The sequence below is a fragment of the Rissa tridactyla genome, chromosome 4, assembly GCF_028500815.1.
Source record: "Rissa tridactyla isolate bRisTri1 chromosome 4, bRisTri1.patW.cur.20221130, whole genome shotgun sequence".
NCBI lineage: Eukaryota > Metazoa > Chordata > Aves > Charadriiformes > Laridae > Rissa > Rissa tridactyla.
Window position 1 is genome coordinate 72,622,564 of NC_071469.1, and position 21,892 is coordinate 72,644,455.

The 21,892-nt window shown below is 64.4% G+C and overlaps 3 protein-coding genes across 3 annotated transcripts; 1 reads left to right on the forward strand and 2 right to left on the reverse strand.

The window, feature by feature from the left end:
* Positions 1 to 1,147: 1,147 nt before the first annotated feature.
* LOC128909002 (RNA-binding Raly-like protein) lies at positions 1,148 to 8,244 on the reverse strand. Its single transcript, XM_054200084.1, has 7 exons — positions 8,208 to 8,244; positions 5,769 to 5,847; positions 3,914 to 3,964; positions 3,436 to 3,584; positions 2,890 to 3,003; positions 2,472 to 2,656; positions 1,148 to 1,186 (listed from the first exon to the last, which is right to left on the reverse strand). Exons 1-7 carry the CDS (start codon positions 8,242 to 8,244, stop codon positions 1,148 to 1,150), a joined length of 654 nt encoding a protein of 217 aa, XP_054056059.1.
* A 2,082-nt stretch (positions 8,245 to 10,326) lies between these two features.
* Positions 10,327 to 15,210, reverse strand: LOC128908946 (C-type lectin domain family 18 member A-like). The gene is made up of 12 exons (XM_054199963.1): positions 15,096 to 15,210; positions 13,969 to 14,060; positions 12,914 to 13,138; positions 12,728 to 12,825; positions 12,207 to 12,328; positions 12,012 to 12,119; positions 11,378 to 11,470; positions 11,146 to 11,252; positions 10,888 to 11,017; positions 10,714 to 10,810; positions 10,527 to 10,618; positions 10,327 to 10,364 (listed from the first exon to the last, which is right to left on the reverse strand). Exons 1-12 carry the CDS (start codon positions 15,193 to 15,195, stop codon positions 10,327 to 10,329), a joined length of 1,302 nt encoding a protein of 433 aa, XP_054055938.1. The 5' UTR covers positions 15,196 to 15,210.
* Positions 15,211 to 17,416: 2,206 nt separating this feature from the next.
* Positions 17,417 to 20,761, forward strand: LOC128909445 (fibulin-7-like). The gene is made up of 8 exons (XM_054201125.1): positions 17,417 to 17,485; positions 17,892 to 18,048; positions 18,201 to 18,371; positions 18,560 to 18,685; positions 18,843 to 18,965; positions 19,069 to 19,206; positions 19,308 to 19,446; positions 20,401 to 20,761. Exons 1-8 carry the CDS (start codon positions 17,417 to 17,419, stop codon positions 20,759 to 20,761), a joined length of 1,284 nt encoding a protein of 427 aa, XP_054057100.1.
* The last annotated feature ends 1,131 nt before the right edge of the window (positions 20,762 to 21,892 follow it).

Genomic DNA, 21,892 nt, shown 5'->3' on the forward strand with positions numbered 1-21,892 from the left:
GCTGGTCCCGTCTGCCCAGCTGTAGGGAATATTCTGGATAAAGGTGGTGATTAACATTTCCGTTGAGAAGCCGGGCAGAGCTGCGCTCCTCCTGCCTCCGGGCTGAGTTGCGGGGAAGGCAGTGTCTGGGAAAGCCCCCCGAGCCTGGGGCTTGTGGCAGGCAGCATGCAAAATGGGGTACAAAAATTACACGTGCGCTTTGGAGGGTTAAAAACTGTGTCAGAGTCGAAATAACCAGAGAAAAGAAATACAAATTATTTTTCTTTCCAACACAATACACTCTTTTACCAGAGCAAATTAGAAATACAGAACAAGTTTCTACCAGCGAGAGAAGGACGACCTAGAAATGAGGGACACCGAACTGAGATGTGATGCTGGGGAGCATGGGGGGGGACACACCGCATCTTCCTTGGGCTCAGGAGCCCTGGCAGAGTCCTGCTGGCCGCAAACGTGATCCATGGCCGAGAACAGCCCATGGTAAACCAGTAAGGAAAACCCATTTGGGAGCAGGGATGACTGGGAGCATTGGGTTTGCGCTGCCCTGCTGCTGGCGTCGGAGCGGGGCTCGGCACCATCCCAAAATCCCACAAAAGCCCCTCGGGGTGGTCTTTCCTTCCCATGGCATCATGGTGGGATGCTGAGCAGCTCCAAAAGCCTTCGAGGGCTGTACCCACGCTTGCTGGACCCGTTCCTGGGGGATTCGGAAGTGTGGAGGCAGTGGGTGGGCTTGCAGGACAGGGGAGGTTGGGATGCGAGCTGTGCTGAGGGGCCGGGGTGCTTTCTCTGCGCCCCACAGCACCCTATGGGTGGGGGGCATGCCGGCACTCAAAGCAACCGGAATTTGGGATGCTCCTTTGGGATAGGATCTTTTATTTATTTTTTTTTTTGCTCCTCCCCATCATGCCCCGGGCCACGTCTACTTATCCCTAGGGCTGAAACCAGGAGGAAAAAAGAAAACGAGCGCACCGGAACACAAAGACTTCTCTCGCCAGGGCTGGCCGGCCTCTCGTGGGGGGTGGGACGCGGGGCTGCCGGCGGGCGGGGGATGCCCGTGCCGAGATCGGGCACCTCGTGGCACGAGCCGGGAGCCTCGAAAAGAAAGACGAACACAAGACGGCGAAGGGCCGGCCACGGCATCCCCGACCCTCTACTGGCTTCCCTCGGGGTCCGACATGTGGTTTTTCACCTGCAAAGGAGAAACGCGCAGCGGCATCAAACCCAGCGCCCTGCCCAGCATGGGGACCCCGGGGTCCCGCACCCGGCCAGCGGATCATTAAAGGTATTTCGACTCCAAAAGAGGTTTTTTTTTTTCAGCCTCTGCTGCTGGAATAACGCAACGCCCTGGGGTTTGCTGCAGGGCGCTGGGGGTGTCCCCGAGGTGCGGGAGCGGGGGCGGGTTGTAGCCCCGTCACGCGGCTGGGACAGCTCGGGGGACCCTGATGGAGCATCTCCTCTGCTCCGGGGGTCCCCAGCAGGACCTACAAGGGCTTGAAGTGGGGATCAATTTTAGAACCATAGAATTAGAATCACAGAATCAGAATCAAAGAATCATAGAATCGTCTAGGTTGGAAGGGACCTTTAAGATCACCCAGTCCAACCAGCAAAACCCACCACTACCCCACGTCTCTCAGCACCACGTCTGCCCGGCTTTTAAACACCTCCAGGGATGGCAACTCCATCACATCCCTGGGCAGCCTGTTCCAAGGCTTGATGACCCTTTCGGTGAAGAAAATTTCCCTAATCTCCATCCTAAACCTCCCCTGGCGCAACTTGAGGCCGTTTCCTCTTGTCCCATCGCCTGTTCCTTGGGAGAAGAGACCGACCCCCCCTGGCTGCACCCTCCTTTCAGGGAGTTGCAGAGAGCGAGAAGGTCTCCCCTCAGCCTCCTTTTCTCCAGGCTGAACACCCCCAGCTCCCTCAGCCGCTCCTAACAGGACTTGTGCTCCAGACCCCTCACCAGCTCCGTTGCCCTTCTCTGGACCCGCTCCAGCCCCTCAGTGTCTTTTTTGTGGTGAGGGGCCCAAAACTGGACACAGCCCTCGAGGTGGGGCCTCACCAGTGCCGAGCACAGGGGACCATCACTGCCCCAGTCCTGCTGGTCTACTCCTGATACAGGCCAGGGTGCTGTTGGCCAACTTGGCCACCTGGGCACACTGCTGGCTCACGTTCAGCCGGCTGTCGACCAACACCCCCAGGTCCTTCTCCACCAGGCATCTCTCCAGCCGCTCTGCCCCCAGCCTGTCGCGTCCATGGGGTTGGTGTGACCCAAGTGCAGGACCCGGCACTTGCCCTTGTTGACCCTCACACCACTGGCCTCGGCCCATGGATGCAGCCAGCCCAGACCCCTCTGCAGACCCTTCCTGCCCTCAAGCAGGTCGACACTCCCACCCAACTCGGTGTCATCTGCAAACTGCCTGAGGCCACGCTCTTCAAAAAGCAGAGAGGCCAGTGCTGGATCTTGGCCCTCTTACCGCCTCCTCCGTGTCTGTGCTCTCCTCCTCCTCCTCCTCCTCCTCGGCGCTGTCGATGTTGCGCAGGTCGCTGTGCCCGTCGCCTCCCATCCCCTCCTTGCCCCGGGGCTCCCGTGAGCTCTCTCCCGCTGGGGATGGCGACTCTGCCCCCGCCTCTACCCTCTTCTTCTCGCTCTCCTTGGACCCTGCAAGGACAGAGACAGCAGAAATTTGGGGTACCCTGTCCTCACAGGTTCCCTTCGTGCCAAAGGGACAGAGAAGGGGAAGGATGCAGGGAATTTGCCCAGCCGACTCTGGATGTCCTGGGCATGCGGGGAGGGATCTCTCTCACCCAGATTGGGGTCCAGGCTCACATGCACCCACAGGCTGCCCGGCACGGACACGCGGGTGTCAGAGGGTCTACGTCCCGACCCCTCACCCGTGAGACGCTCTCTCCGCTGGTCCATGCGGTCCAGGCTCTCCAGCAGACTGTCCACCTGCGCCTTGATCTGGCTCAGCTCCCCCTTGATGGAGTGCAGCTCTTCGGCTCGCACTGTGGGAAGAGGAGCCATTAGGATCCCAGCCTGCCCTACAGCCTGCTCCTGGAGCCGGGGGAACACACCGTCCTGGGCATCCTCCCCATTGGAGCATCCTCCCTCTGGAGCATCCTCCCTTCCAGAGCATCTTCCCCTCTGGAGCATCCTCCATGTGGAGCATCCTCCCTCTGGAGCATCTTCCCTCCAGAGCATCCTCCCTCCAAAGCATCCTCCATCTAGAACATCCTCCCTTTGGAGCATCCTCAGGGAACAGGGACAGGTCCAGGGGACAGCCACCAGCCCGTTGCAGTCCAGGCTATGTCTGCTGGAGCTGCGGACTTGTAGCCCCAGGGTCAGCACCGAGCGGGACCTTCAGACACCGGCACAGCTTTAATGCACCGAGACGCGAGGGCCGAGCCTCCTCTTCCTCCCAGCCCCATGGCACTTACGCTTTGTCCGTCCCGCCGTGGAGCTGGTGCTGCTCCTCGCCCCGGGCTGGGGGCTCAGGCTGCTTTTGCTTCCCGCTCCCACGTGAGTTCGTCTGGCCTTGACCGGGATGCGGTTAATGAGGGGGGGGATTTTCTGGTACTCGTACACTCTGCGGGGGCACAAGAGCACGGCAGCGTGAGCACAACCTCAGAGGTGCAGCAGCAGCCCTGGCCAGCCAGGAGAGCATCTCTCGGGGGTCCCTCTGTGGCAAAGGACCCCCAAGCTGGGCATTGCCCAGCCCACACACTACCCCTGCCCCATGTACCCCCTCCCCAAGGCCACCCAGCCTGGGGAAGCTGCGGCATTTGTGCCCCTTGAAGGGGGCAACACCGCCGAGCCTCTCCCGGGGGCAAGGGGATGGATGCCCGGGGTCACCCCGCTTTTTGCCGCGCGCAGAGACGCGCTCAGCCCACCCCGCTCCCGGGATGCCGCGCTCACCGGTACGGGAAGTCCTCCCTGTAGAGATCGTAGTCCAGGTCACAGTTACTGCTGCAGGAGGGGGAGAGAGGAGAACAAGTCACCCACCCTGCCGTGGCCACCCATGGCCACAGCTGCCACGGAGGAGCCACGGCCAGGCACCCACCCACCTCTATCCCCATCCCCGAGGAGCGGGAGGCATCCCGGAGGGTACCACACAAGCTGCCCGCGCTACAGCACAGCCCAAGGAGGTGGCTGTGCCCTGGCAGGGCTTTGCCCCGGAGGCAAACAAGGGTGTTGAGGATGGAGAGAGCGCCCGGGGTGGCACCAGCAGGTCCCGCCCTCGGGAAGGTGCATTTAGAGTTCCCTGATGTTAAATTTCACGGTCCCTGGCTCCGCGCGCACGCTGTCGAATCGCTCAGCTCCAAATTAAGAAGCGATCTGTCAACGGATCACCTCCAATGCGGGCAGCCGACGTGCCGGTAATAAATCACGCGCCGTGATCACGGCCGGGAGCCAGGGGGGAGAGGGAAGAGGAGGAGGAGGAGGAGGAAAGATGCAGAAGCTCATTTTGCTGCTTCGGCTCTTGCGGAGTCAGGGAGCGTAGGATTAAGCCTAACCCGAGGGGAGACAAAGCTGTGCTCAGAGCATCGCTGGGAGCGGGGAGCCTTCCCCAGCCAGACTGCCAGGAATGGGGATGGGGGGGGCAGGACGAGGGCCCCCAGGGCTCCAGATTTTGCTGCAGATGAGCCTGTTGCTGCCGGATCGATGCTGGAGCTCAAGGAGAGACGAAGGTCTGTTGGGGTTTGGCTAACGGGCAACCTGGGCTGCCCTGCCTGGGGCTACCAAGCCTGAGCCAGGCTTGCCCAGCCTGGAAAGCAGCTCGTAGCCTGGCATGGGGCAAAGGTGCCCCCAGCCCTGCTGCCACCCTGCCTTATTCAAGAATAATCCGCATGGGACACAGCCCGCGAGCGCCAGTCCCCCTGGTAAGGGCGAGCTGGCGGCCCCGGGTTGCCAGGACCCCTGGGGATATTTTGGGAGCTTTCGGCCCAGCCCCGCTGCCTTCCCGGTTTCCATCGCTGTGATGGGGACGGCGAGTCCTTCGCATCCCCAGCTCCTGCCTGTCAGCCCCCGGGAGGAATGTCACAACCTGCCTTAGGGAACGAGCAGCCAGGAGGAGTCCCAACCCACGCACGGGCACAGGGAAGGTGCCTTATCCGGTGGCTGCTGCTGCCCGGAGCCACTGCTGAGAGGGACGGGGATGTCACAGGCCACCTCCCACCATGGGAGCACTGGTGGCTCCGCAGAAGACTTGGTCTTGGGGTCCAGCACCCAGCTAGGGACACAGTGAGGGTTTTCCCGGCTCAGCTCTTTGCTCGGAGCATCCCCTGGGAAGAGCCAAAGCGGCGTCTGCCACGCTCCAGCAGCCCGATGGGGCTGGCGGTCCCTGCCCTGCCAGTGCTGCATCCCTCCGGCGCCATGGCAACGGGCAGAGCAATTAGTTCAATCAGGGCGTTCGCAAAAAGCTCTCTAACGAGAAAGACAGAGCCTGGCTCCCGTCCCCTCCTTGCATCACTCCCGCCGAGCCGGGGACCCAAAAGAACGCAGGGACGGGGACCCGCTCTTCTGCTACCACCGGTGCCACCATCACCATGACCATCACCACCCCTGTGGGACCCAGCGAGGCATCCAGTTGCCACCAGTATGGATGGGCAATGCTCCCAGGGACATCCCATGGACCCACATCCACCACCGTGGGCAGGCAGCCGGAATAGCCCGAAGAGGGAGTGATGGAGAAGAGGGGGAGGAAGAGCAGCCAGGCGTGGGACAGTCCCCAGCCCAAAACTGTCCCCCCGCCCCAGGCGCCGGCACTCACTGGTACAGGCTGCTACCGTGCTGCCGCTTCTGGCCCAGCCTGGCCCGGCTTGGCTTGGGTTCCCTGGCCATGTCCAGATCTGAGGGGAGAGAAAGGAGGGGGATGAGCACTGGGAAGAAAAGGGGATGCCAACACCTTATCCCATGCAGATGCGTCCCCAGCACCGGCTTCCCGGGGACTCCCTGCCATGCTCCTCTCCCAGCTGGAGATGTCCCGCTCCAGAGCATCCGCAGGCCGAGCCCGAGGCTGGCAGCTCTCTCAAGATTTTAAGTTTTTGGAGAAGGACAGGAGCAGCCCAGGGCTGTGCCGGGACATGGAGCGGCTCCTGCTGTCCCTGCAGTAGCCTCTTCCCGCGGTGCCCCGTCCCCAGGAGCCTGAGACCAGCTGAGGCCGGGCAGGCTCCAATTAGGGTGGCAGAAAGCACCTCTGATGATGAGGGTAATTAACCCCCAGAGACATTTCCCACCACCGCAGTGAAGCCACCTTCACTATTGCTCCTGCTGGATGTTCGGGCCGCTTTTCAGGGAGCCCTGGGCCAGCGGGACGCCGGTGAGCGTTGCCCACCACGGACGGGTGCCGGGGATGGGGGCAGCCCCGCACTCAGCCACTTTGCACCCCCAAAGGGTGCTGAGAAGCCTGCGAGGCCGAGATGTGGGGTGGAGATGTCTCCGGATGCGCAGCTCGGTGATGCCACGTCACCGCTCCTCGGTGATGTTCTTCACCCCTTCTTTAGGATTTCAAAGCCAATGTCCATAGAAAAGCCATCTTGAATCTATTTTCTGAGTATACACTTGAGAGCCACTGATCCAAGCTTTACTAACATCTCCATAGATTTAATTTTGTAATTTTGGGGGGTTCCAAAACCTTTCTGGCTCCTAGGGTAGGAGCCGGTGGGTGAGATGTTGAGGTCTCCCTCTTGCACGCTCCCCTTGGGCCATGGTAAGTGTGACCAGCTGTCCCACGGGTGACATTACGGATGCCACTGCATTGGGGAACCCCAAGCTGAAGCTTCCCGAGTCCTCTGGGAACACACCAGCTCCTCAGAGAGGTCTAGACCTCCCTGGGAGTGCGGACACTGGCCACGGGTCCCCTCCAGCCCCGCATCTGCCGGAGCAAGGTCCCTCAATCCCTGCAGAGGGGAGGACTTCTGAGCAAGATCTGAGTGGAAGGAAACTGGCACTTGTTTGCTTTCCAGGCTGTCACCCTCTGTGACGAAGTCTGCGGGCTGGCTCTGATCTCAGGGCGAGCTGGGGAAGGTGCTCCACTCGCCCTTCACGTGCCAGGTAGCGCTGGCACCCCTTTTCTGTGGGTGCAGCCAGCATCCCCAGGCATGGCCGAGCTCACCGCTCAGGGCCAGCGCCCACCGTTGGCATCCCTCTCTCCATCCCATCACACCCACCCGGCAGAAACACCTGGTCCCCTCCCTGCCAGTGCGACGGAGACCTCACCACCCCAGCCGGGGAACCCCAGCCATGGCCAGGCACCCTGTCAAAGGCCGCCTGCACCGAGGGGACTGTCCTGGTGGGGTAGGGGACCTGGGTCAGCAGGGCTGCATCACCCCGCCGCCATCGGCCCTGTCTCTGGGCTCCTTTCCATGGAACAGCAGTGGGGGTCAGCCCAGTACTGGGAGGACATCCCTGTCCTGGGGGTGTAATGGTGTGGGGGGCTTCCCAGTACCAGGGGGACATCCCAGTACCAAGAGGACATCCCTGTCCTGGGGTTAATGGTATGGGGGAGAAACAGTATGGGGGGGGGGGAATAGTAAAGGGGGGGGCGCAGGTAATGGTATGGGGGGCATCCCAGTAGCAGGACGACATCCTTGTCTTGGGGATAATGGTATGGGGGCCACCCTGGTACTGTAAGGACAAGCCTGTCCTGGAGTGGGTAGTGGCGTGGGGGCATCCCAGTACTGGAAGGACATCCCTATCCTTGGGGTAATGGTATGGGGGGGGTAACGGTATGGGGGGGTGATGATATGGGGGGCAGCCCAGTATCAGGAGGACACCCTCGTCCTGGGGGTAATGGTATGGGGGGCATCCCCGTGCTGGAAGGACACCCCTGTCCCGGGGTGGGGGTAACAGCATGGGGAGGACCAGGCATGCCAGTACCGGCAGGACATCCCAGCCCTGGGAAGGGACCGGGACCGGGGTGGGGAGCGGGAGGCAGCTCGGTACCGGGGGGAGGGACCGCTCCAAGGCAGGCGGGAGGCATCCCGGTACCGGGAGACGGCCCTGCCCGGGGTGGGAGGCTACGGGTTGGGGTGGGGGGGGGATATACATGCACCAGAAGGCTGGCGGCGGGGGCGGGGCACCCCTGTCCCGGGCGGCCATCCCGGTACCGGAGCATCTACCGGTGTGTGTGTGTGTGTGTGCGTGTGTGTGTGTGTGTATGGGAAGAGGGCCGATTGCGGTGGGGGGGGGTATCCGGGTGGGTACTCACATCTCCAGCCCGCGTCCCCGCTGCCGAAGAGCGTCATCCCCCCGCAGCCCCGGCGGCCCCGGCCCCGCAGCCCCCGCAGCCCCGGCCCGAACGCGCCGCCACCGGGCCCCACCACCGCCGGGCGCGGGGGGACCGCGGGCCGCACCACCGCGCAACGGCGCGGAGGGGAGGGGGGGGAGATGGCGGGGGGGGTGTGTGTGGGGCGACCACGCCCAGCCCCGCCCCGCCCCGCCCCTCCCCAGGCGCGGGGCCCGAGGGTGGCGCGGCCCCGAGGTTGTGGCTGCGCTGGAACATCCTCATCCCCAGCCTCCATCCTCATTCTCCATCCTCCATCCTCATCCTCCATCCCCATCATCCTCCATCCTCCATTTTCATCCTCCACCCCATCTTCATCCCCCATCCCCATCTTCATCCCCCATCCCCATCCTCCACCCCATCCTCCATCTTCATCCTCCAGCCCATCTTCATCCCCCATCCCCATCTTCATCCTCCATCCTCATCCTCCATCCCCATCCTCCATCCTCTTCCTCCGTCCTCGTCCTCATCCTCCATCCCCATTCTCCCTCTCCATCCCCATCTCCATCCTCCATCCCCATCTCCATCCTCCATCCCCATCCTCGTCCTCCATCCTCATCCTCCATTCTCCATCCCCATCCTCCATCCCCTTTCTCCATCTCCATCCCCATCTTCATCCCCCATCCCCATCCTCCGTCCCCGTTCTCCATCCCCATTTTCATCCTCCATCCTCATCTCCATCCTCTTCACCTTCCCCATCCTCATCCCCGTCTTCCTCCTCCCTGGACTCCTTCTCCCATCTCCTGCCTACAGTCTTCTCCAACGTGTTGGACCCTGCCCTGCTGGCTTGGTTGCCCCCGGGTTTGCCCATCTCGCCCCAGAGCCGTGAGCCCAGCCTTGCCAGTGGCCATGTGGCTCGTGCCTTCCCTCCGCAGAGCCGGGGCCATGTCACAAACGGTTTAAACTCCACCCCAGCCCTGTGCTGGCACGGAGTATTCGGAAGGGAGGAGGTGATTCCCTGGCTCTGTGGCGGGAGGGTGTCTGCAGGGTGTCAGCATGGGGACAGCAGTGGCATGTCCCCTCCAGAGGCACCCACCAGCGCTGAGGACACAGGCTTGCAGCCAGCCCATGGGGTGCCATGATCTGGGGCCATCCTGGGTCCAGAAGCAGCAGCTCTTGGCTAATGTCACCCCTCCGGAACACCTCCAGGGTGCTGGGGACATGAGCTCAGCCAGGAGCTAGGCTGGTCCCGCCCGGCTCCTCTGACCCCAGCACCAGGGATGGAGCTGGAGGAACCACCCAGCGCGGGCAGGATGTGGGCCACAGCAGAGGGGGAGTCTGTGGGTCTGGGGGAGGAAAAGGAGATAAACGGCTCTTCCCAAGGGAAAGAGGATCTTTATTAACCACCCGGCAGATGGTGAGGAACCAGGTGATGAGGAAGGACCATGTGATGGTGAGGAACCTGCCATGCCAGGCTGGGGGTTCCCACTCAGGTTGGGATGATGGCTCAGAGCCCTCACCCCAAGCCGTGCTGATGTCTGCGCCCCACAGAAGCCCCCCCTTGGCCCCTTGTCACATCGGGACCACGGTCCAGACACAGCCCGGCTGCCAATTTAGGAGGAGGATGCTCTTGGACCTGGCTGTTGCTGGGACATCTCCCTGCCCTGGGGGCTGTCACAGCGTGATGGTGACAGAGGAAGGCAAGGGGCAGAAGGGGGATGCTGATGTAGATGATGGATGCTGGTTCGGGGATGCTGATGTAGAGCGTGCGCCCTTCTTGCCAGGTCCCAATGCCATGGGTCCCCTCAGCCCCCTGTCCTCTTCGTGGGGGAGCCGTGGGGGATCCTCCTGAGCCATGGGCCAGGCTTGGCATGGCAATGGGGACCTCCTGAGCCATGGTCGAGGCATGGCATGGCAATGGGAACCTCCTGAGCCATGGTCTGGGCTTGGCATGGCAATGGGGACCTCCTGAGCTGTGGTCCAGGCGTGGCATGGCAATGGGGACCTCCTGAGCCATGGTCCAGACTTTGCACAGCACTGGGGTCCTCCTGAGCCATGGGCTCGGCTCAGCAGCCAGCGCTGGCCAGTGCCTGGGGCCGCGGGCTCAGGGTTGCCGCTGCCACAGGGAGATGTGCTCCTGGGCTGCGACAGGATGCGGAAAGTCAGCGCCCCCCACCCCAGGGAGGACCCAGGGGTCTGTGCAGGGCTGGCAGCGGGGCACAGACCCGGCAGAGCCGGTGGCCGGCACCACCAGGGCTCGGCGCCCCTGGGAAGGTGCGGGAGGGCTCCCGGCTGCTCACTCACCGAACTGGCAGATGTACCGGTTTCGGGTCTTGCAGCGCTGGTCGTTCCAGTTGAAGGCAGCCGCCGCTTGCATCTCCACGCAGTTCCCAAACCTGTGCCCCAGCGGGAAGGCGGTGAGGCCGGCCAGCGTGGTGGCATGGCAGGTGACACCGTGCAAAGGCGTCCTCTGGACCCAGCGGACACTTACCCCTGGTTGTCCGGCTGCCCGAAAGCAAAGCTGGTGAAGGAGGACGGCTCGCCCACATCCCAGCGGAAGGAAGCCTTGGACGTCTTGTAGGTGAGACCTAGGGGAGCGGGAGGCAGGGTGGCATGGCCACACACACCCCGGGCATGCCGCACCCTGCCTGCCGCCATCACTCACCAATCCAGAAGTTCCCGGTCTCGAAATCGGTGTCCGTCACCCTGTTACCGGTCTCCAAGCGGCTGAGGTAGAAAGCCAGGATGTCCTGGACCTTCTGGTTCCCGATCTGGGCCAGCATCGCCCCCTTCTCCTACGGGGAAAGGAGCGAGTCAGCCCCAGACATGTGTCCCAGACCCACGGCAGGCAGCCAGGGAATGCTGCGAGCCCCAGTGGCATTTTTCAGGTGCAAAGAGATGCCAGGAGCATCCCGGGGCTCACCTGGCACTTGATTTTCGCCCCGTAGTAGGTGTCGGCCTCGGGGGACACCATGAAGCAGTCACCGTCTATCTGCACATCGCAGGCGTGGAAAGGGAACCGAATCTTCGCTGGGGGCACAGGCAGGAGCAGGTGGGTCCCTGTGCCGGCAGAGCCGGGCCCACCGGAGCACCCTTAGCCCCGCTGCGGGGGTCCCTGCCTGCAGGTCCCTGCCGTGCCCCCGGCGCAGACTCACTGCCACACTCGGCGCCTCCGTAGCCCACGTCGCAGAGGCAGGAGCATTCCTCCTTCCTGAACTTTCCATGGAGGCACTGCCCGCTGCACCTCACTGTGGGGCAAGGCGCTGCCTGAGCTGTGGGGAGCGGGGGGGGGGGGCGGTCGGCAGCCCCTGCCCACCCCAGCCCAGCATGTGCTGCGCACCGGGGCGCTGCGCTGAGGTGCCCACACCGTGCACAGGGCTGGCATGGTGCTGCAGCACGGTGGGCACCGAGCAGGCCATGAACGCTACATCGGCAACGCCCACGCATGCCCTGCACTGACCCTGCCATGCGTGTGCTGCACCAACGCTGCACACGCGTGCACTGCACCATCCACGCACACACAGGCACTGCATTGTCCATGCACACGCATGCACTGCACTGACACTGCACGTGCGTGCACTGCACTGGTTACGCACACGCATGCACGGCACCCACCCTGTGCATGTATACATTGCACTGGCCATGCACGCGCATGCACTGCACCCACCCTGCACACGCATGCATTGCACTGGCCAGGCACACGCATGCATTCCACACACGCCCCGCAGTGGCCACGCAGATGCATCCCTGGGGGCGAGGGAGGCCGGGCTGCGCGGGTGCCCTTCTCACCTTGGCAGTACCTGCCCGTGTAGCCGGGGGGACAGGCGCACTGGCAGCTGCTCATGTCGAGGCGCCCGCCGTTCCTGCAGCTCATGCGACAGGGGTTCCTGGGCACCTCTGGGCACAGCAGAGCGGCGGCGTCAAGGGCCATGGCGTGGCCGGGGGGCGGCGGGGGAGCCGGGGGGGGGCATGGCGGGGACTCACCGCAGAGCCCGCCGCCGTGGTCCCAGGACTTGAAGCATCCGGAGAGGCCGGCGGTGCAGAGGGAGCACCAGGGTCCCTGCTTGTAGGGCAGGACGGGGGTCCCGGCCACCTCCCAGTTGCCCCTGTGGCCGCAGGCAGCTGGAGGAGGCTGCCCCGCCTAGCCCCGCCCACCAACCCAAACCACGCCCCCTCTGGGACAAGACCACGCCCACAACCCAAACCACGCCCCCGTGTGGGGTTAGACCACGCCCACACAAAACCACCCACCCCCCCAATGTTAGACCCCGCCCACACCACACAGTCTCCGCACTATCCCAGCATATAGCCCCGCCCACGTTGCCAGGCCCCGCCCACCTCCAGCACAAAGCCCCGCCCACCCCCCTTCACCCTGCATACCCATAGGCCACCCGGACACACCCCTGCGGAGGCCCCGCCCACCCCAGTCCCCATTCACACCCCCTGCCCACTCAGGCCGCGCCCCTGCGCCAGGCCCCGCCTCCCGGCGAGGCCCCGCCCCTTACCCCGGGGAGTAGGCGCAGGCGAAGGCCTCGCTGGGGCCATGGCTGCCGGTGCAGAGGTGCCGCCCGCAGCCCAGCCGCCCCGCCGTGGCCCACACCAGCTGTGAGAGAGCACGTCTCACCCCTGTCCCTGGCCACCACACCCCCTTTTGTCGTGTGTCTTCCCCCCCCCGAACCCCTCCTGCCCACCTGGGTGTAATGGCGGCAGGTAGCATTCCCGGCGCAGCGCCCCGTCCTGTAGTCGTAGCGTCGGCCCTGGGCGAACCAGTGCTCCAGCACGACCGCGAAGCCCCCCGTGCCCGCCGGCAGCAGGGACTCGCTCCAGCTCAGCTGCGGGGACAGCAGGGGAGCGGGGCCCTCCAGGCAGCTGGCTGCCCGTGCCCCCGCCAGCCGGCCCAGCTCCTCGCTCCATTCCTGCGGGGGTGACGTGAGCCACCGAGGGTCCCTGGGGACAGCCCCGACGCGGGGATGCTGAGGGAGAGCAGGTAACCGCCCAGGGAGTGTTTGGGGACCACCGAGGGGGTCAGCCCAGGATATGATTGGGGGACATCAGAGGATTGACATGGGGGATGCTGCAAGGGACCCCAGGGGACCAGCCCTGCCCTTGGGGTGTGCAGGTGTGGGGTGGTTGAGGGACAGCAGAAGGACATCATGGGACGTGGGAGACCCTAAGGAACCAGCCTTGCTCTTGGTTTATGCAGGTATGGGGTGATTGAGGGACATCAGAGGGACATCATGGGATGTGGGAGACCCCAAGGAACCAGCTCTGCCCTTGGGGTGTGCAGATGCGGAGCGGTTGGGGCCATCACAGGATGGGACACCCCCACAGAGGACCCCAAGGGACCAGCCCTGCCCTTGGTCTATGCAGGTGTGGGGCAACCGAGGGACATTGAGGGCCATCACGGGACATGGGGGTCCCCACAGAGGTCTGTCCCTAAGGGACCAGCCCTGCCCTTGGTGTGTGCAGGTATGGGATGATCAGGGGACATCAGAAGGGTATGGGGGACCCCACAAGGGACCCCAACGGACCAGCCCTGCTTTTGGTGTACGCTGGGTCTGGCACTGATGGTGGCACCTCCTTCCCCAGGGGCCCCACACCAGCCAACCCTTCTGCTTCGTTAACTTGTTAACGAACTACTCCACAGCACCCATGGGCTGCCCCTCTCTGTAGGCATGGGGTGGGAGGTGGATGGGACATCCAAGGGCTGGGGGCGGATGCGGGACATGGACCCGGGGGAGCTCACCAGCTTCTGCATGTTGGCGGCGGGGGGCTGCACTTTGCTCCTCAGCTTGTTGTGCAGCGAGAGCACCAGGAAGGTCTCCTTCATGCTGAGAGCTGGGGGGGGGGACACCAGGGGATGGGGCCAAGGGGGCTGCGGGGTGCAAGTGCCTTCCCCCGTATCCCCGGCTGCGGCCGGACCCTTCGGGGGGCCTCACGGCCCCCCGAAGGGTCCGGCCGCAGCCGGGGATACGGGGGAAGGCACCCGGGTCTCCATGGAGACTCGAGGGGAGAGAAGAAAGCGCTTTTGGGCTGGGAGCACAAAAGGGGCCGGGGGCAGAGGGGGGCGGGGTTCAGCCCGCTGAGCCCCCGTCTCGCACGGGTGGGCTGAGACCGTCAGGAATGTACCCCCCCCCCACACCAACCCCCCACCACCTCTCTCCTGCCAGCACCCAGACCCCACCGGGCTGGACCCATCACTAGCCCCCATCACCAGCCCCCAGGACATCCCCCCCGCCCCAGCCCCATTCCATCACCAGCTCCAGCCCACCACCAGCCCCAGCTCCCCCAAAATCCATCCCATCACCCCCCCCAGCTCCCCCCAGCCCCATCCCATCACTCCCCCCAGGCCCCCCAACCCCAGCCCATCACCAGCTCCATCCCATGACCAGCTCCAGAGCCCCCCCAGCCCCATCCCATCACCCCCCCAGCTCCCCCCAACCCCATCCCATCACCAGCTCCAGCCCACCACCAGCCCCAGCCCCCCCAAAACCAATCCCATCACCTGCCCCAGCCCCCCAACCCCATCCCATCACCAGCTTCAGAGACCCCCCCTCCCTATCCCATCACCAGCCCCCCCCACACCCCCCACAGCCCTCTCCCATCACCAGCCCCATCCCATCACCAGCCCCAGATCCCCCCCAGCCCCATCCCATCTCCAGCCTCAGCCTCCCAGCTTCATCCCATCACCAACCCCCATCACCCAAGACCCCCATTGCCATCCCTGAGTGCCCATCACCCCTCCCCCCCAGCCCCCTGCGTGCCTGGCCTTGCCCTAGGGGACGGTGCTCAGGGTGCACCCACCCAAACCAGCTGCCCCCCCAGCCCTGTGCCCGGCAGCAGACACTGCCCTGCAGCCCCTCTCCCGATTACCTCCCGGCACCAGCGTGGACAACTTCTCCGGAGCATCCGACCCCGTCTCGCCCACCCTCCACGCCAGGAGACTGCAAACCAGCAGCACCAAGGGCTTCATGCAGGTGGCTGGGGTTGGGCAGGGGGGGAACCAGACCCCCACGGTTCCGGAAGGAGGATTTGCAGGAAAAACGAGCCACCCTGCAGCAGCCCTGGCGTTGGGGTGAGCTCGGCTGCGCACTCCTGCACGCTCGGTGCGTGCTTGTGTGTGTGTGTCTGGTTGCAGGATTTGATCCTATTCAGGACTCCAGACAGGCACCGCTGGTCAGCTCGAACAAAAGCTTGACGGGTGAGCAATAGCTCTGTCAAAACAGTTGCTCGCCGGCGAGAACTCGGGGCAGACAACTCCCGGGATGCCCCGCAGCGGGGTCGGCCCCTTGGGCTCTGCCCCAGCCCCGCTGCCAAGCTGGGGTCGGGGATGGGAAGGCAGGCAGGAGCGGCGATCCCCACCTTTGGGGTGCCGGGAGATTGGATACCAAGGGGACTGGGGGCTAACGGGGGCCCCCGCTGCCAGCTTTCCTCCTGCCCCATGAATTAAACATGCGGGGGAGGTAACACACACCGCCGCGGGCATGAAGCCAAATACCCGCTCCAGCGAGCTGGGCAGCGTGGTTACAGGGTGGGAGGATGCGAGGGACAGGGGGGCCGGCGGCGGGAGAGATGCTGGGCTGGGGGGGACACGTCCCGGCAGGCAGTCAGGGTTGGGTAGGGGTCCCGGAGCCTGCACTCCTCGGGGGGGTTCAGTAGCACCCCCATGGCTCTACTCCAGCACAGGGCTTCCAGCACCCATTCCGGGGGGCTGAGGGGCTCCCCTGGCACAGGCTGGGGACAGGCATATGCTGCCATGCCCCTTCCTCTGGGCTGTCACGGGCAGGAGTGACCAGGAGCATCTCCCCCACCCCAGCTATCGGGGCTGAGCTGGTTGTCACCAGAAATCCAGCTCCGAATGCCGTCAGCTCCCTCACCCTCAGCCTAACCCTAACCCTGGCCTGAACCCCGGCCCCCGTGCAAATGCCAACCCCAACACTCATCCAGACCCTCCTGTTCATACGGACCTTGGCACTGAACTGACCCTAACCTTAACCCTGACCCCAACGCGAAACCTGATTGTAGCGCTGACCGTGAGCCTAACCCTAACCCCAAACCCAACCCTAACCACAATCACAACCCCAATCCCAACTTCAACCCCAACCCCAAACCAAAACCCAACCCCAACCCCAAACTCAACTCCAATCCTAAACCCAACCCCAGCCCCAACCCAAACCCCCATCCCAACCCTAACCCAAACCTAACCGCAATCACAACCCCAATCCCAACTTCAACCCCAACCCCAACCCCAAACTCAACTCCAATCCTAAACCCAACCCCAGCCCCATCCCCAACGCCAGCCCCAAGCCAAAGCCCAGCCCCAACCCCGACCCAAACCCCAACCCTAACCCCCATCCCAAGCCAAACCCCAACCCCAGACCGTACCCAAACCCCAGCCACAACCCAAACCCCAACCCTAAACCCAAGCCTCAACCCCAGTCCTCACCCCAATCCCAACCCAAACCCCAACCACAACACTAACCCCATCCCTAACCCCAATCCCAACCCCAATCCCATCCCCAACCCCAACCCTGATGCTGACCCTAACATTAGCCCTGCCCCTAATGCTAATGCCGACCCTCCTGCCATCCTGCACCCCAACCCTAAGCTGCTGCGGAGCCCTGGGGTCCCCCTCTAAGCTTCAGCCATGCCTGAGCTCACCCCAGCAAAGCTGTGCCGAGGCCGGTGGGTCCGCAGCACTGCCAGGCTGCCCTCCTTGACAGCCCCAGCCCCACCGGAGAGCCGGACCCCGGCGCCGACTCCAAATCCATCCTTTCTCCCGGGAGACTTTCCCACGCTTAGCAAACACACGGGATTAGCCTCATCCTGCACCCCCGCGTGCCGGGGAGCCCTGGAGCCGTGGCTGGCCGTGAGGGGAGCCCGGCACCGCCAGTACCGCTGTGGGTGCTGTGACAGCCACCGCCTGGCCCCGGCATCTGCTGGCCCTGTGACATGAAAGGCCCCAAAGCTTCTGATGTGCAGAGAGGGAAGGGAAGGGAGAGGCTGGCGCCAGTGCCAAGGGGAAACTTTCCTACGCCTCGGCCTCAGCCAGGGGAAAAACCAACAAACACACGGGCATGCACCGTGGATAAATCCCGGCGAGCGCAGGAGAGCGGCTGCGAGGGAGCCAGGCAGAACCGTAGCGCCGGCGTCTCATCCCTGCAGCCTGCGTGGCTGGAGCCAGTCCCGGCGCCATGCTCCTCGTCCCGCTGCCAGCCTGGCTGGCCCTGGGCATCCTGCAGCTGCCCCTCGGCAGCGCCCAGGTAAGGACCCTTGCGTCTCCCGCCTCCAGCACCCCTCAGCACCCGCCTCGCACGCCCCAGCGCCCTGTCACTGCCCCGGGGTGGGGGTTACAGCATGGCCACGGGGCTGCCCAGAGCTGGGGAGGTGGGGGGTGCATTTCCCCTGCCGCAGCGAGAGGATGCTAAACCCCCCCGGGGTGCCCAAGTGCCAGGGCAGGACCGGGCAGAGGGGCCGAGGCTGGAGCAGATCCGGAGGCAGGGGCAGACCCCGCATGGGATGGGGGGGAAGGGGCTCTGCGAGGGCAGGGCATCCAAACCAAGCCCAAATATGCTGCCTGCTTGGGAGGGTCCCCCCGGGGCTCCAGCAGGGTGGCGGGGGAGCCTGGTGGGTGACGGAGGTGTCCTTGTGTCCCCCCTCCCCCCCCAGGAGTGCCTGAGCCCGCAGCAGGCGCTTGGGGCGGTGCGGCAGATGCAGAAGCTGCTGGCAGCGCAGGAGGCTGCCCAGCTGCGGGGCACGCGTGGGCTCCGGCAGCAGCTCTCCCTCCTCCAGAGCCGCCTCCAGAGACAGGCCACCAAAGGCAACGGTAACCCCGGCCGGGTCACCGCCGCGGGGGTGACATGCCCACGGGGCCAGCTGGCGAGCAGCCTGGGCAAGGGACCCCCAGCTCCTCGCCAGGGGCTGGCGTAGGCTCCAGCCTGGCGACGTCCATCCTTACCCGTGTCCACCTGTCCACAGAGACCTGTCCGCGGCCGGCGGTGCCCCTGAACGGACGGATGCTGGGCCGGAGCGTGCGGGTGGGCCACGACGTTCACTTTGTCTGCGATGTCGGCTTTAGGCTGGTGGGCTCGGAGACGCGCACCTGTCGGCAGGACCGCACGTGGAGCGGCACCCAGCCCTTCTGCAGAAGTGAAGTGGAGCGGGGTCGGGGTGCCGGGGGCTCCTCTGTCACCCCGAGTTGCCGGGTCCCATCGCTCTGCTCCCCCGGCTGCTGGGAGAGCAGCCCTGAGGCTGCAGCAATGGGCACCGAGGCTGGGCAGCAGGATGGTGCGAGGGTGGGCTTCTCCAGCCCGTGTTCATCGGCTCCTTCTCCCCAGGTATCGATGACTGCTCCAGCAATCCATGTGCCAACGGTGGGACCTGTGTGGATGGCAACCAGAGCTACACGTGCCTCTGCCACCGGGGCTGGTCAGGCCCCAGCTGCAAGAGCCCCATCTATGCCTGTAGGTGCCTGGGTTTGGGCTGCGGAGGACGGGGATGTTCACAGGGACATCACCCGGCCACGCTGCGCCCACCTCCCCGTGCTCCCCGGGAACCTCAGCCCCCAGCCGCCTCCTGGTGCCCCCCTACCCCGGCAGTGACGGCCGCTCCTCCCCGCAGACTGGGTGACGCTAAGCAACACCTCCTTCAGCCGCCAGCCCCGCTGTGCCGAGGGACGCCCGGGCGCCCGGCGCTGCAGCTGCGATACCGGCTTCCAGATGCGGGCCGGCGGCGTGTGCCACGGTAAAAGGAGGGTGAGGATGGTGGAGGCGGGGGGAGGGGGAGGGGAAACTGAGGCTGGGCATCAACGGAAGCCCGGGCCATGCCCTGCTCTGTCTCCCCCAAGATGTGGATGAGTGCCAGCTCTTCCAGTCCAACCCCCAAACCCAGCTCTGCCTCCACGACTGCCTCAACCTCCCCGGATCCTACCGCTGCCTCTGCCCCCCCGGCTACCTGCTGCACGCCGACAGCAACACCTGTGAGGGTAAGAGCGGTGGGAGCAGGGCAGGGAGCATCCCGCAGGACGCAGGGGCGCGGTGGGGAGCAGCGGGGGACGGCCCCGCTCACCCCGTGTCCCCGCCGCAGACGTGAATGAGTGCGCCGGGAAGCAGCACAACTGCAGCCAGGGCGACCTCTGCATCAACACCTTCGGGGGCCACCGCTGCGTGCGCCCCAAGTGCCCCCCGCCGCGCCACAACACCAGCTACGTCAAGACCTCTGCCTTGTGAGTACCGCGCGTGGCTCGGGCTGCCTGGTGTCCTCTCCCCCAGGCCACAGGTCCTACATGTGCCCCAGGGACCGTATCGTGTCAGCAGGGAAAGCGCCAGCCATATTGCCACGTGGGGCGTGCTTGGCACACTCCCTGATGCCCCATGCCAAAGGTCTCGGGATGCTGGTGGCATCCCAATACATGGTGGCTTTATCCAGGACTCCAGTCCCCCAGGCCCCCAGTCCCCCAGGCCCCCCGCCTGGGGGGAATGACACCATTTTCCCTCTGCTGCACATCCACGCGGTGCTGTCGGGTGCCATCTTCCAGGCAAAAACCCCTTGTCCTGCCCATGAGACTGAGCCGCTTTGTGGCCAAGCACGAGTGACCCAAGAGATAAAGTTATAGGGAAAAATGTCATCACCGAAAGGGTTGTCAAGCACTGGAAGAGGCTGCCCAGGGAAGTGGTTCGGTCACCATCCCTGGAGGTATTTAAAAGACGTGTAGACGTAGTGCTGAGGGACATGGTTTAGTGGTAACTTGGCAGTGCTAGGTTAACGGTTGAATCTTAAAGGTCTCTTCCAACCTAAATAATTCTATGATTTTATGATTCATGAGGAGGAGAGCCCCTGCTCTGGCCAAGGGAAGTTCCCCTGTGGGAGGCACATCTGAGCCTGGCTCCATCCCTGACCTCCAGCCGGGACTGTGGTACACCTGGTCCCAGCTTCAGAGTGTGACCCAGAGCTGTGTACCTGCATGGCATGGCGTTTGCCTGGCAGAGAGAGGGATGGGACAGGGATCCGAGGCCGGGCAGGCTCAGATGTGGCTGCCTTGGGTTGCTCTGACGCAGGACCAGCAGAGGGGCTGGAGATGCTGCCTGCAGCGTGGGCCAGGCTTGTTTGCAAGGATGCGGGCAGCTCCCTGAGAGCCAAACCACGGCGCTGAGCGGTGGCACTCCTTCTCTCCTGGCAGCCAGTGCGAGAGGAACCCCTGCCCCATGGAGAGCCAAGCCTGCCGCCTGGCCGCCACCTCCATCTCCTTCCACTACCTGCCGCTCCAGGCCAACCGCACTGTGCCCCACGTCCTCTTCAAGATGTCCACCACCCGCTTCGTGGGCGACAGCCTGTGCTTTGCCATCACGGGCGGCCGGGGCCAGGGGGTCTTCACCGTGCGGCGCTCCGACCGGCAGACGGGAGAGCTGGTGCTCACCAGCCCCGTGGTGGGGCCGGCCACACTGGAGGTGGAGCTGGAGATGAGCGAGTTCTCCCGCAAGGTCCTCCTGGGCAAGCACATCTTCAAGGTCACAGCCTTCGTGTCCCCGTATGAGTTTTGATCCCCTTTGGAGGCGGGTGTGGGTCTCTCCTGGGGAGCGATGGAGCAGGTGCAGGTCAGTGGCCCCAGTTCTTGTCCCGTGGGAGACATCCCTCTCCCACGATGCTTGCTCATGGCTGGTAGGGTGAAGCCACCCCAGCAGAAAGGGTGCCTCCTGCAAAGGCTGCAAGGAAAACCCAAGGGGCCGTGCCTTGCATTGCTCTGCAGGCAGGGGGACCAGCCCGGGGGTGCCTGCCTCTGCCAGCCCCCTCCTCTCTGCCCACAGGGGCATGGCAGAGCGAGCCCATGGCACGCGGTGTGCAGGTCTGGCTCCTTGTATCTTGTAACCCCTAATAAAAGAAAAGTGGCTGCAGGAAGGGTGTTCTCCTTGTTCTGTGCCTGCTGCGTTGGGAGCCTGCTCCTGGGACAAGGCTCCTGGGGGCAGCGGGGGGCTGTGGTCACAGCAGGGTCCCCCTGCAGAGCTCAGCGTAACAGTAGAGCTGTCAAGCCCACCCAGCACCACACGGTGTCCACGTCCCTCCCAGCACCACTAATCCCAGGGGCCACGATGAACATCCCCGCCATGCAGGACTGGGAGATGGGCTGAACACGCTGCCCTGCACGTCCAAGGCTTGTCCCCAGACCCTTTGGCAGGTGCCAGAAAAGTGCAGCGGGGCTCCTTGGCACCAGGCGAGCAGGGGATGGCGACGGGGGGCCGTACTTTACATCCAGCCTTCCCTCCTGCCATGGCCCTGGCAGGAGATGGACAAACCTGCAGCACTCAAGCTATTCCCCTGCTCCTGACTCGAGGTGGGTGGGCAACAAGGACAAAAGAGGTGCTGCCCCCCACCCTGGACATCCTCTGCCACCACCAGCACAGCCAGTCCCCTGCACAGAGAGAGTTGAAAAGGTGATGAGGGCCTTTGGGGTCAGCGAGTGAAGGACACGCTGCCCCGGGACACCCTTCCCTCTGCACACAGGAGCCTTTTTAGGTGAGTGTCAGTGCCAGTGCCCCTCGCACAAAGCAGCCGCTGTGTGCGGACCGCAGGCAGCTCATAAAGACCTCCTTGTGTGCCCACCACCGGCACCGTGCTGGAGGAGGGGGACATCCCCGGGCTGGCAGGGATGGCTGTGCTGCGTCACAAAAATCGGC

Coding starts and splice junctions, on each gene's coding strand:
- LOC128909002 (XM_054200084.1), bottom strand. CDS start 8,244: ATGACGCTCTTCGGCAGCGGGGACGCGGGCTGGAGAT. Junction 3,965..5,768: donor CACGGTAGCAGCCTGTACCA/GTGAGTGCCGGC, acceptor CCCCTCCTGCAG/CAGTAACTGTGACCTGGACT. Junction 1,187..2,471: donor GCACAGACACGGAGGAGGCG/GTAAGAGGGCCA, acceptor TCTCCTTTGCAG/GTGAAAAACCACATGTCGGA.
- LOC128908946 (XM_054199963.1), bottom strand. CDS start 15,195: ATGAAGCCCTTGGTGCTGCTGGTTTGCAGTCTCCTGGCGTGGAGGGTG. Junction 14,061..15,095: donor GTCCACGCTGGTGCCGGGAG/GTAATCGGGAGA, acceptor CCCCCCCCCCAG/CTCTCAGCATGAAGGAGACC. Junction 10,365..10,526: donor CCGGTACATCTGCCAGTTCG/GTGAGTGAGCAG, acceptor ATCCTGTCGCAG/CCCAGGAGCACATCTCCCTG.
- LOC128909445 (XM_054201125.1), top strand. CDS start 17,417: ATGCTCCTCGTCCCGCTGCCAGCCTGGCTGGCCCTGGGCATCCTGCAG. Junction 18,686..18,842: donor CAAGAGCCCCATCTATGCCT/GTAGGTGCCTGG, acceptor TCCTCCCCGCAG/ACTGGGTGACGCTAAGCAAC. Junction 19,207..19,307: donor CGACAGCAACACCTGTGAGG/GTAAGAGCGGTG, acceptor TCCCCGCCGCAG/ACGTGAATGAGTGCGCCGGG.